Source organism: Kryptolebias marmoratus, linkage group LG7, assembly GCF_001649575.2.
Source record: "Kryptolebias marmoratus isolate JLee-2015 linkage group LG7, ASM164957v2, whole genome shotgun sequence".
NCBI classification, from domain to species: Eukaryota; Metazoa; Chordata; class Actinopteri; order Cyprinodontiformes; family Rivulidae; genus Kryptolebias; species Kryptolebias marmoratus.
Window position 1 is genome coordinate 6777030 of NC_051436.1, and position 13333 is coordinate 6790362.

At 45.6% G+C, this 13333-nt stretch overlaps 1 protein-coding gene across 15 annotated transcripts in view; it reads right to left on the reverse strand.

Annotated features, from left to right (window-relative positions):
- Positions 1-13333, reverse strand: part of LOC108234861 (collagen alpha-1(XXV) chain) — a 176698-nt gene that overhangs the window by 14895 nt on the left and 148470 nt on the right. For 13 of the 15 annotated variants that reach the window (XM_017414417.3, XM_017414414.3, XM_017414415.3 and 10 more), the window contains 14 exons: positions 11535-11597; positions 9684-9752; positions 8830-8874; positions 7946-7990; positions 6529-6606; positions 6220-6243; positions 4840-4884; positions 4666-4710; positions 3517-3597; positions 3346-3408; positions 1944-1994; positions 1423-1449; positions 468-548; positions 108-143 (listed from right to left, as the gene is read on the reverse strand). In XM_017414417.3, the coding sequence (XP_017269906.1) occupies positions 108-143; positions 468-548; positions 1423-1449; positions 1944-1994; positions 3346-3408; positions 3517-3597; positions 4666-4710; positions 4840-4884; positions 6220-6243; positions 6529-6606; positions 7946-7990; positions 8830-8874; positions 9684-9752; positions 11535-11597 (753 nt within the window). The remainder of the gene's footprint in view (positions 1-107; positions 144-467; positions 549-1422; positions 1450-1943; positions 1995-3345; positions 3409-3516; positions 3598-4665; positions 4711-4839; positions 4885-6219; positions 6244-6528; positions 6607-7945; positions 7991-8829; positions 8875-9683; positions 9753-11534; positions 11598-13333) is intronic. The other 2 variants (XM_017414411.3, XM_017414413.3) reach the window with 2 other exon arrangements.

The window sequence follows — 13333 nt, forward strand, 5'->3', positions numbered from 1 at the left end:
GGGGGGGGGGGGGGGGGGGGGGACTGTATGGTGAGGGAGAGAAGTAGACAGACTTTGGGGTGGGGGGGGTGGGGGGTGGTGAAGCCTCTCGATCACATGACACTCACCCTAATTCCGGGCTTGCCGTCCAAGCCGGAGGCTCCCTGTGTGGTTATGGAGGTATGAGTGACATGAACAAGGCGGGATTAGTACCAGATGAACACTGTTATTTGGACAGGTTGATGGCAGGGTTTACAACAGCTAAATTACACCGCGTGTCACAGGCAGCTCGTTCAAAGAAAGTCAGTCCGGTGCGAATGGGAACGAGGACAGAAAATGGAGAAAGGAAACACGCATGTAAATGCACACAGAGACATCCGCTTCAACGTTCACTCGAATGCACGACCGAAACGTCGGGCAGGGGTTGGAAAAAAAAAGACATCGGGGAGCTCCTGATAAGACGTCCTGTGTTTCACGGCGCGACTTACAGGGAGGCCCAATGGTCCACGGTCCCCTTTGTGTCCCGGTTCCCCTCTCATGCCCTTCATACCGTGCAAACCAGGCTCTCCCTGTAAAAAAAATAAATAAAAATAAGTTGTTTCGCATCACATCTTTTCCAGTCTTTTTTATCTTCGAGGCCAGAGGTGTCCAATCCTGGTCTTGGAGGGCCTCCGTCCTGCATGCTTCAGGTGTTTCTCTAATTTGACAACTGATCTGAGTGACCAACAGGCTTCTGCAGAGCCTGAAGAACCGCTGAAGAGCAGAGAAACACCTAAAACCTGCAGGACGGTGGTCCTCCAGGATCGGGGTGTTCTAGGCTGTACGAGTCGCTGGTCGCGAGTGCTGGAACTGAAAACTTGTTGGTTTTCTCGCAATTACGAGTCTCCGACTGTCCCACCCAGGTGAGACGCCGGCTTTAGCTGCTTCGTGCAGATAAGAGCCACGGGATTCCTCCGCCGGGACTCACCGTCGACTTGTGTGCTCCCGTCTTTGAGGAAAACTCAGAAGGATACAATGCATCGTTTCCCCGGCCGACTCAAAGTCAACCATCGGAACTGAAAGCTCATGCCAAGCTCTCCATGCGCCGCGGCAGATCGTACCACGGAGCGAGTCCAAGTCTCGGCTCGCAGGCGGAGGAGGAGGAAATATTTGTAAGCCCGAGGCGGCAGCCTTTCTTTATTTCAGTTTTAATCTGCGTCACCCGAACTGGAGGTATGAATTTACACAACACGGCCTACATATCAGCTGCTGGGACGTTCTTTAATCACCTCCGACATCTGCGTTTGTTCCTAACAATCATATATGTCCAAAACATTAAAGATGGCAAATATCTGCACGTTTAAAATCATCTCCGTCTACAAATTATTGATTTTCTACAAGTAAAAAGCTCTAAAAAACTACGTTAAGCCAACGTTTTTTTTTGGTAATGTGCATCTGTTTTACCTTTGCTCCAGGAAAGCCATGAGGTCCCTGAAAAACAGGTAAAAGATACAGATGTTAGGTAACACCGTACATTCATTTCTCTCCTTGCTAACATCGAACAGGTTTTTCTGGAAGCCGAAGCTTTACTGGTAAGCACTGGCACGCTTTCTGCCTCATACCCGGTTTTTATTTAGGTCCCGGGCAAATTCGTACAAGTCAGAAGCCTCCTTTGGAATGAGGCAAGTGAAAGTGGAACGTTTTAGTTTCATTTTGTGACAAAGCTTTGTGTGTTTTACACCATTTTTCTGTGGTTTGAACTTGTGGCAACGAAACCAAGATGCTCTACGGAGTCTGTGTCAGAACATTGTGTCTCTGTGCTTCCTGCTACAAAACAAACACACCTGAGGGTGGCTCCTTATAACACAACTCTTTACGTAACTGTCATAAAGTTGGAGCGCTGTGCTTTTTTTTTTAAAATATACATACAGGATACAAAAAAGGTCACAAATGGAACAAATATCTGAGAAGGAGAAGAAGCTCACCATCGGACCCGGGGCCCCGTGGGGTCCTGGTGGCCCCGGAGGGCCGACGATCTGAAAGTATATTTATGAAACAATAAAAATTAGTCTTCAAGGGTGACACTTTTCGACAGCGTTTTCTGTACAGAGTTCTTATGGACAGTATTTCTCCCGGAAGCAGACAATGTGGGGCCAACGTTTCTGCTTTCATTTGCCCCTTTTCCATTGGCTCTACTACAGAAACTCCACTCTACTCGGTTCGGCTCTATAAAGAATGCATCCTGTTTCCACCGGCTAGTTTGGTCGGTAGCAGAGGAACGCCTCCTTGTGTTGCGGGGGGCGGGGCCACATCATTTGTGTAAACAACAGAAGTGCTATGGACAACGTTGGCCCTGTGTTGTTGCTGTTTTTTAAACTTATGGGGATTCTCCTGAGACTTCAGGAAGAGAGGCGCAGTGGAAGAAATGCTCTGGATGCCGCCATTGTTGCGCGGAGCAGGACAGCTGTTATCCGCCGGAGATTTCAGGCTTTACAGCGCCTTCAGCTGGGGGACAGACGGCAGAAACGTTGCAGGGTAAGCTAACGCTGTTGCTTATATTCCTACCGTTCGCTCTTTATGCTTGCATTTGGTCACACCCACGACCAATGAGTGAACACGAGCTAAGCTTGCGCCGCCCACGAAGCAGGGCCGACCCGGCTGGCCCTACTCTGAAGCAGGGACCAAAAAAGCAGGGACCGGCCTCGAAAAAATGCTGGTGGAAACGAGGACAAAGCAAGCTGAGTAGAGTGGAGCTGGGACCTTTAGAGCCGGTGGAAAAGGGGCAATAAAAAAATGACCAATACTTAACATATTTGGTTTTCCATCCATCCATCCATTTTCTTTACCCACTTCTCTTTTCCGGGTCGTATGGAGCTGGTGCCTATCTCCAGCAAGTCACTGTGAGAGAGGCGGGGGACACCCTGGACAGGTCGCAAGTCCATCACAGGGACACATGGAGACAAACAACCATTCACGCTCACACTCACACCTAGGGACAATTTCGGAGTTACCAATGAACCTAACATTCATGTTTTTGATCCCTGAAGTAAACCAATGTGAGCGCAGCGAGAACATGTAAACTCCACCCAGAAAGGCCCCAGGCCGGGAAGTGAACCTGCAAACTTCCTGCTGGGAGGAGACCGCTCTAACCGCTGTCCCACCCGCTGTACCACCCGCTGTACCACCCAGTATTTGGTTTTCAAAGGCGTTGAGCAGTTCTCCAAGTGCAACAAAACAGGATTTGTTCATCTTTCAGGTCATTAACCCCATTTAGAGCTGCAACTGATTCCCGCTCCGAACTGCCCGCAGACCGGACACGATAAGCTTGTTGGCCAGATGTAGCCCGGGAGCCGCGCGTTGAAGACCATCAACGCCAGCGTTACTTACAGATGGACCCTGTGGGCCGGAAAGTCCTGCATCTCCTTTATCTCCCTTTGCCCCGTTGCCACCCTGGGAATGAAAAGCTTTGTGAGGAAAACCAGGCTGAAGATTTGCAGACGACACAAAAAAATCAACCCTCCGGCAGCTTTAATCTGCGTGGAAATGATCCATCCTTACAGGTAAACCAGGTAAACCAGTGGCTCCTTTGTCTCCAGAGGCCCCGGGCATGCCCATGTCTCCCTTGGAACCTTTATAGCCCTGAAAGAGACCAGAGATGAGACTAAAAATGATCCGGACTTTAAGCAAATGTGGTTTTATTTTATTGCAGAAACAAACATGGTTTCTCAAAAATAAGGCAAAAACAATCTTATACCCTTGGAAAGAACGTTTATTTCGCCTTAAATGGAGCCACGTTTGTTGAGTCTGTGGGTTGAACCCATTTTCTCTGCCAAACAGTTTATTCGGCTGCCGCCTCTCGTTTCGAGCGTCTGGTACCGTGGACGTCTCTACGGTGGTCAGTTAGTGTCTGCTCCAAGCTGGCGTCAGCGGCAGTCCCATACCTTCACAGTCCCTCCAGGACAGGTGTCTCCAAACCTGGTCCTCGAGGACCACCATCCTGCAGGTTTTACTTGTTTCCTCTGCTCCAACACACCTGATCTGAATCAATGGGTGATTAACAGGCTTCTGCAGAACATGAAGAGGTGATTTAACCACTGAATCAGGTGTGTTGGAGCAGAGAAACATAGAAAACGTGCAGGATGGTGGCCCTCAAGGACCAGGATTGCCCACTCCTGCTCAAGGATGACACTCGCCCCCCACAGAGTCGGGTTTATCAACGACTCCAGGATTTGGGATCGGAGAGGATGGATCGTCCGGACCGTCTGGACCTCAGCCCCATCAAACACCTGTGGGATCAGCTCGGGCCGTGCCGTTTGTTCCAGAGTGACCAACACTTCCAGAGTGACCAACACAACCGCACGGGCTGAATTACAACAAATACAGGTTGAAGAACAGGGCACCATCCCACAGCAGGGTGTGACCAAGCCGGTGAGCTCTACGAGGAGGAGGAGCCAGGCTGTCGTGGCTGCGTATGGTTCTTCCACATGCTACCGAGGCCCCTGTTTGATAAATGAATAAACTGTTAAATCGCCAACAGGTCTCGTTTCTTCAGACTTGAACCATCCGATCCAACGAACGTCACCAAACAAGAGTTCCTCAACCTGAAGGTGCATTTTCCCAACAAATATGGCTCCATTTACGGGGAAATAACCATCATTTACAAACACTGAAATCGTCATTTCATTAAAAAAAACATGATCGACTCACTCTTTCTCCATCGAGTCCAGGGAGACCAGGCAAACCACGATCCCCCTGAGGTCACATTTATTCAAAAATACCATCAATTAAATGAACTCGTTCACCAACACACTAAGTTTCAGGCAACAACAGATGGAAGGGAAGCTCCTTCACTGGATGTGAGGCAGAAAACGAATCTGTTACCTTTATTCCCTGCGGTCCAATCGGTCCAGGTGGGCCAGGAGGACCCTGGACAGAGGGGACAAAGAGGGGACATTTGGTCACAGGTCGATTCCGGTTCAACGAGGGACTGAACGTGTGCACGAGTCAGCATCTGAGTCGAGATTTGTTTGGTTTGAAGACGCCACAACGGCAACAGAAACACACGAGTTAGAGATCAAATTAGCAATTAGCCACGCGGATGACATCATTGATGTTAACAAGCATCGGGGTCTGAACCGGGTGAAGAGCGCACGATCGTGTTTAAAATAAAACAAACATTTAACAAACATCTTTGAAATTTAGTCCGATTTTCTTTTGTTACATAATAAACAAAACCTTGAAGCTCCATGAAGGTCTTCAGTGTGTTAGACGCCATTTTTTAGTTTTTTTTTGTTGCTTTTTTTGTTTTACCAACAGGTTTCTATCGTTGTTGGCATGTTTGGTGGAAATATTGTTTCCTGTTTGTGTTCTCGTGACAAAACATGCTGCCCGAGAACCACCATGCAAACAAAAATTAGGATTAAATTTTTTTTTAAAAAGCTACATTTAAAGATTTAAAGGTACTTATTTTAACTCCGGGGCACATTAACACAAACTCTAACTTCACTAACTTGGAAACAGATCTGTGGAAAGTGTTAAAACATTTTTTTAGCTTGTTTTGTTCTCGTTTGAGAACGACGAGCGGCCGGCTGGAGAGGCTCCGGCGACCATTTCTGGCCCGCAACCCATGCGTTGACCACATGTGGTCCAGTTTGAGAACAGACAGATAAAAAAAACTAAAATGTAAAAAAAAACACATTTATTTAGCTAAGTAAAAGTGTTTTATTCAAGTTTCAAGCTGAACTTTCTAATTCCCAGAGCAGAAGCTGCTCGTTGTCCCGATGTTTTACAAACAAATAATAAATTAATTTAATTTAAGCACCAAACATGGCTGAGCTAAACAAACTAATGTATCTGTATGTAATTATGGAAAAAAAGACTGAATTTATAACTTTATACTCAGAGGGTAGCATCTTTTTTCTGGTTTTACTAGTTCTAGAAGCTTCTTTTTATGTTAAAATTTAAAAAACATAATGAAACTTAACTCTGTTTCTCCTGAAAATAACAGAAGAAAATGTTTTTAAACTAATTTAGTCAAGTTGTTGTTGTTTCAGTCTTGATTCCTCCTAATATTACATAAAAAAAAACCAGAATCATTTCTGTTTTTAAAACACCGTAAAGGAAAGAAATAAAAGATGTTTTAGCAGCACGAGGTTCAGTTCGACAGGCGGTGAGGCAAACAGGAATGGAGTGAAGCAGCAGTGGGTTTCCGCTCGGACAAACGTGGTGAAAACGACACACAGGTCACACGGAGAGCTTTACCGTCACGGTAATAGTGGTGATCTTCTGCAGCGGCCAGAAGGAAGGGGAAAGAAAACAAAAAGAAAAGGGAAGGAGGTGAGAACAGGTGATCGTTCGATATTCGTCTGAACAAATGTTTGTCTGAAGCCCAAATGAGGCCAGCGAGGACAGGAGGCGTTAACTGTCCCTCTTCACATGGAAAAAAAAAACAAAACCTTGTGAGTTTAAGAAGTTTAGCTAATCTAGACACAAAGGCGGCCTCGCCCCTCGCTGATATCGAGGTGTCAAAGTGAGGTGGAAACCGCCCCGTCAGGCTGAAACCCGTCTGACCTGTAAGGCCTCCTCGATGTTCCCGTTGTAGTCGATGATCTCCGTCGCTCCCCGGTCGCCTTTCTGGCCGGGCGGGCCCTGTGGAAGACCAGGAGACATGTCTGAGCGGCTCGTACCTCAGTCTGAACGTGTGATTCAGGCCGAGGCGGAGCAGGCGGGTGACACCCCAAAAAACCACATCTGTTGACCGGGAGCAACGCCGGGGCCAAAGGACTGATTCAAACCTCGTGGACGGTGATGAGTGCTGGGCGATATAACGACACATATCGTGGGGGCGATAGAAAAGTGTCTATCGTGATATATTTTCTTCTACCGTCTCTGTCGTTTCTATCATAATTGTATCAATGATTCATGTAAATATTTCATAACGCAGGCTACGACGAATGTGTTAGTGTTGTCACTTTGCATACATTCAGTTTATATAAGTGATAGATAATAAGAAAAAGTAACTATTTTGCAAAGAACCTCCGTTTTGCGACATGATGCTGCTTTACGGCAGCGGCTTTCTGTGCGGCGCGGTGTTTTCACCATAAGTGCTGAAAGATGGAGACGCAGGAAGTATCAAACCCGGAGTCGCAACAAGTAGAGACAGCTAGCAGGCAGCCCAAGAAGAAAGACTTTTACTATAACGAGGGGACGTCTGTGATTTGGTTCAAGAAGTCCGACACGGAGCAGAAAAAGGTAATATGCTAACTCTGCTAATGCTAATGCTAACTATGCTAATGCTAACTCTGCTATTAGACTGTTTTCTCATCTGACGCCAACACAACAAACCTCTTCTATCACTTAAAGAAAAAACACGAAAAAGAATATTTAACAATCCAAAAAGTGCAAAGTCAAGCAAGTTGTGAAAGAGCCGGAGAAAGTTGTGAAAAGTGAAACTATAGCCGGCCGAAGATAATGGAGTCTGTTGTCATTTGATACTGTTACGTCGTAACAGGTCCATATATATTGCTGCACTAAAATGCAGCAGATCTCATTTGTGAAAGTTCAGTTAAATGTCACTTCGAAATAAAGCTTGAAAATGGTAAGAAATTAGATTATTTTTTGATATTTTTCAGAGAATAACTGACAACGTACGTAATTGGGGTATATCGTGATATATATCGTTATCGTGATATAAAATTATCCATATCGTGACGTAGGATTTTTTCCATATCGCCCAGCACTAACGGTGACGGTTATGAACAATAAACTGTTGTATTTTTGTATTTATTGGGGTGGAGGGGAACAAATCGGCTTCATAATTCATCCATCTGCTCTAATGTGGAAAAACTGACACTGGTCACAGAAAAGTCGCCGCCTTTCGACCTCTAATTTATAAATAATAAAGGGTTTCCTGCTAACTGAGGTCTGACTGCTGCCCCCTGGTGGTCTCTGGAGGGTCTGCAGGCGGATTTATACGGGAGCTGCTCACCTTCGGGCCGACGGATCCCAGATCTCCTTTATCTCCAGTCTCCCCCTGAAAACAACACAAACAAACAAGAAAACCAATCGGTGGTGGAAAATGTAAAATCTGTAACACGCGCACGCATGAAAAACACGTGAATAATACTCCGAATAAGACTACATTCGTGGAAATGCGACAAAAACCTGAACAGCTGTACGAGCATCCAGGAGGTCTTTTTATTGTGTCTGTTAGCGAAATATCTCACGACTCAATTGGCCGGATTGGAATGAAACTCTCAGAGAGCAGCCGCTGGATGCGAGTCCACGACCGACTGACGTTTGGAGCCAAAATGGCCGCCACCGGCAATCAAACTCGGGGAATCGCGAAGACGGCTCCAACCCAGTTGATTTCACGGATGTTGAGCTAAAATCTGCTGCGGCGGTGGCTGGGCGCCATCTGCAGCGCCCACACCGACCTCGAGCTGATTGTGTGAAAACGTTCTTTGAAACTTCATGATCTGTTGGAGTCATCGCTGTCCGTCTGTTAGCAAAATATCTCATGGACCGGTGGACGGATTTGAATGAAACTCTCAGAAAGTCATCACTGGATGTTCGTCTACAAGCGATTAACGTTTGAAGTTAAATCGATTAAAAATGGCCGCCACAGTTGAACGTCTTTAGCAGACACAAACGAGGCTCTCACTCAATCATTTTTACGGATATTAGGCTAATATTTGGTGTGGTAGTAGCTGAGACTCCTCCTTAACACATGCGCTGAGCTCGGCATTGTTTCACGACATGCTAGCTTTTTAAAATCGAAATCACAGCTGCAGAACCTACTAAGCTGGAATTGTCCATTTAACGACATCGCTGCCCACAAAAATGAAAAACAAACATGGCTGGCGTGCTCACCTTTGACCCTTTGGAGCCAGGTAGACCCGCCTCTCCTTGTGAACCCTGACACGAGTCAAACAAACACAGAGAGGCGGTCAGATTCACAAAATAAAAGCCCCGGAAAGCGTTTATTTTGAGGTGCGTCGCCGACACGGGCCTGGTTTCACTGCTGGGGTCTCCTGACAGGAAGTGGAACTCATTTCTGGCTCGTTAAGGGAGTTTAGCTGTCAAACTCAAGGCCCGCGGGCCAGATCCGGCCCTCTGTAACATTTCATCCGGCCCTCCAGTCTGGGACAGATCGAGTCTCTGATTCTTTTTTTGCTTAACAAAACTGAGCCTAATTAGTGAAGCTTTCTCTTGACAGTGACTTAGAAGCCAACAATATATAGTTTTAATTTCTGTATGATCAGGTTTTTGTTGATGGCTTTTTAAAAAAAATCTGTTTTAATGTTAAAAAATTAATTTAAAAGCTGAGTGAGGCGTAAGAAATGACAGCTAATGTTGAGCTTTTTGAAGTTTGATCTATTTGTCTGTGTTCATTAAAGTCTGTTTGCTCTAAATTCTGTATAATCTGTAACTGAGAAAAGGTCATTGATATTTCTATATGGAGGATTTGACAGAATACATCTAAAACCAAGGTTAATTTATGTCATTTTTAATAAATATTGATCGTGATTGGCCCTTGGCTAGGACCAAATTTTAAATTTTGGCCCCCTTGCGTCACTGGGTTTGACACCCCTGGTTTAGTGTGTTTGAAGTTAAACGGCTCCAGAGGGCAGCAAAGCCACACAGAAAAAAAATGGCCCCCAGGACTCTGCCGCCGGAGGATCAAGTTGTCATTGGAAAAGCTCATGTGTGTTCGAGATACCGACCTTCGGCCCAGCAGGTCCGGTTTCTCCCCGCTCCCCCTTTCCAGGTGGCCCGTGGTCGCCCCTCTCACCCTATCCAGAAGTAGAAGAAGTAGAAGAAGAAGAAGAAGAAGAAGAAGAAGAAGAAGAAGAAGAAAGCACTCAGAAAGGGGCCCGTTCACAGAACTGATGACAACTGAGGATTGTTGTTGTCTTTGTCTCGAAGCTGCCAGCAGAGGGAGACAGAGTCTGCGTTCACGGCTGAGAGAAGCACGATTTGAGCTTCTGCATCATTTCAGCTTCGGGTTTTTCATTTTCACCGAGGTTCTTCTACAAGCTGACGATGCAGGCGGAGAGTTTAAATCTGCACGCTGAGGAATCGGGTTTGACGGATCTGTATAACGGAGGTAAAACTCCCGGCCGAATGACAGTCGGAGGAAAACTGCGAACAAAACAATCTCTGCAAAGCAACAGAACCGCTCCGGTTCTTAATCCACGCCTGTGAATCTACAATCAGAGGCTTGGGAAAAACAGAAACAAAAACTCCAAAACCCTTTTTTTGAGCCTATCTGGTTTGACCTTTCTGGGCTTCCATACTGCACCTAAGAATTCCTTATTTTTATGGAATTTTACCTCATTAAAAACCTCTTTGGGGCGAACTTTTGACCATCTTTGCCTTTAAATCTTCAAATATTTATGCTCGAACTTTAAGTTTGTGGTAATGAACGGTCAATATCTTACCTGTCGTAGATGGCTCTTTGAGCCCTTTCAGTTTGGAGACATGAATTTAACTCTCATCGAAACGATGAGCTAACGGCTAGTCCGAACGGGACCAGGACTGAAGTGGACCGCGGCTGCCTTAAAACAACTCCGGCGTCAAACACTTCATAGCATTTTATGCTAACGCTGTTAAACTTTTACATCACCGTCAGTTTTAAAATTAGATGGTGATTCTGGCAGAAACATTACAACGTTCCTGAAGGGGGCGCTACAGCTAGCTGCTGCTATCATTTGCGTGAGAAAACGTGCAGAGTTCCATGTAAAAAAAAAAAAAAGGGTGACGCAAAATTGACAGCGGCGTAGGCTGTGATAGCCTTTGGGTTGTTTTAAGTCGGCTTCGCTCAGACTAGCCGTTAGCTCGTCGGCCTGCTCCGAACTAAACCGGTTCTCCAAATTTAGGTCGCGCCAAAGCGCCAATCTGCGACAGGTAAGACATTAACTGTTCCCACTCCACAAACATCCTGATGAACGCGAACATCGACTTCTAGTGATCCAGAATGCAGCGGCGCGGCTTCTTACAGGAACCAGGAAGTGTGACCATATAAGGCCGACACTCATCGGCTACATGTCTTTTATCGTATAGATTTTAAGATTCTTTTATTAACTTATAAAGCCTTAAATGGGTTGCCCCCCCCCCCCCCACACACACACACATATCTTCAGGACCTTTTAAAAGATCAGTCTGTGCCGAGAACCTTACGTTCAAATAATCAGCTATTATTGACAATTCCGCGGAGCCTGGATCATTTTAAATAGCTTTTAAAAACTCACGTTTATTCCTTGGCATTTAATTGAAGTCGTATTTTTACCTTGTTTTGTTTTAAATTCTGTTATTGTTGTTCTTGTAAAGCCCTTTGGTGCCGTTTTAAACCTGTTTTTAAAGCGTTATATAAATAAACCTAACCTGATCTGACCTGACCAGACCTGACCGTTGTTCTTTGGTCTTAAAACAAAAAAATCAACTCGTTCATCGACACGAGACCCAGCTTCAATAACATCGTTCTAACAACAATAAAAGCAAAGAGATGAGATTAAAACCCGTCTTTAAAATGCAACGTGCGACCCGCAGCTCGGGGCTCGATGAAGGTCACCCACCTTGGTTCCTGGGAGTCCCGGAAGGCCCGGTTCTCCCTGGGGGCCCAAAAATCCAGGCTCGCCCTGAATTTAAAGGAAAGAAAAAAATCGATAAAATGTTTTAAAAAAAAGCACAAATATATTAATCAACTATCCCTCACGTCCCCTTTTTTATATTTCATGAGCGCTGAAAACGGTTACATGTATTCACCACGACAGGCATGCACTTACTGCTCGTGCACGCTCACGTGGACGGACCGAGGAACGCATGCACAGACTGCTCACGCAGTCGGGCGACCAGCGGTTTGTTAATTCATCCCCCCGCCGGATTCACATTTATTACCATTTTCTCTCCGTCGTGACGAGCCCAACCAGACGATACGACTGACCTTATTAGAAACTCATCAAGACTCACAGAAGTGAGGAAAGAAAAAAAGAGTTTTTTGCCTTTTATGAATAATTTCTGCTATTTATAAACTCCTCCTTTCACTCGGGAGGACTCAGCTTCCAGCGTGACTTCATTTGCATTTGGGTTCTTTAAAAAAAAACGAGATGAGTTATTAGACAGTCCCCGGTACAGGAACGTGGACGTCTCAAAACCCTGATCGGAGGAGAACGTGGCGGAGGGGAACGTGCGAGCCCGGAGTGCTACGTTGGCAAGCGTTTTTTTTTTTTTTCTTGTTAGAATCCATCAAGCAAACAGGCCTCTTAAGTAAAAACAGGAGTATATGAAAAAAAAAAAAGTGTAAAAATGAAAGCTTTTTTTTTTTTTTTTTTTTTTTTACAAGGCCAGCACATCGGAGGCATACGAGCAGAAAAACAAAACAGTAACAAGCATCAGCATCATGCCTGCGTGAGCATTCCCTGCATTCACACGTTATTTTTCAAGCTAATGGCCCTGAAATACATTAGTGCGGTTACAGTTCTCTTAACGTAAGATGGCAGTGAGTTATTATGTGCTATTTTTCCATTTAGCTTCTGCTGCTTTCTTTCACTGACAACAATAATAATCGTGAAAAAAAAGAAAAAGAAAAAGAAAGAAAAATAGTCTGAAAAGGTTCCAAGCATTCGGAAATCAAATATCCTACTTTTACGGGAACAGTTGTGGCTTTCCGACGCGGTTTACAGAACTCAGTATCTTACCTGCAGCGGACAGCGGTCAGAGCAGTCTCAGTTTAGAGAATCAGGGAGGAAATAAAACAAAGTGCTCTCTGTGCTAAACCGGAGCCAGAGCTCAGTTAGCAGCAGCTCTTTTCTGTTTTGGTTTCCACCACCCTAAGATGTGTCTTTATTATCAAAAGACCGGCGCTAACTCGGGACCAGCTCTCCGCTCGGGGGTGGGGCGGGACTAACCGATGAAAACGTCGTGAGCGCCACGTTTCACTTTCACCCAACACGCCAGATTAGCAGGGTAATAACATGAGCTCGTAGGCCCATCTTCCCGCAGCCAGCGTGTGTTTTACTTTAAATCGACAGTCACGTCTGATGCCAGGTCAGAGCGCCGCGCGCAGCTGTCCTAACTGAATTTGTAAACGCAGCTTGAAAAGCCGTTTATAAACACTTTGGCCTCTTTCGTTGTCCCCACCTGGTGTTCGGGGATCCTGGCAAAAGGCTCGCAGCGTTTTGAAATCCAAACCGGAGAGCTGAAAGGGGCGTTCACAAACACCAACTGCTGCTCAAAACACTGTTTATAAATTAGAGCGTTGATGTCAGGAATAAAGGGTCAGATCTGTGCAGGTAAACTGTCTCTGGACTTTGATCTCCTACAGAAGATACAACAGAGGGAGGAGCATTTCTTCACTGGAAGAGACGTTTAATGT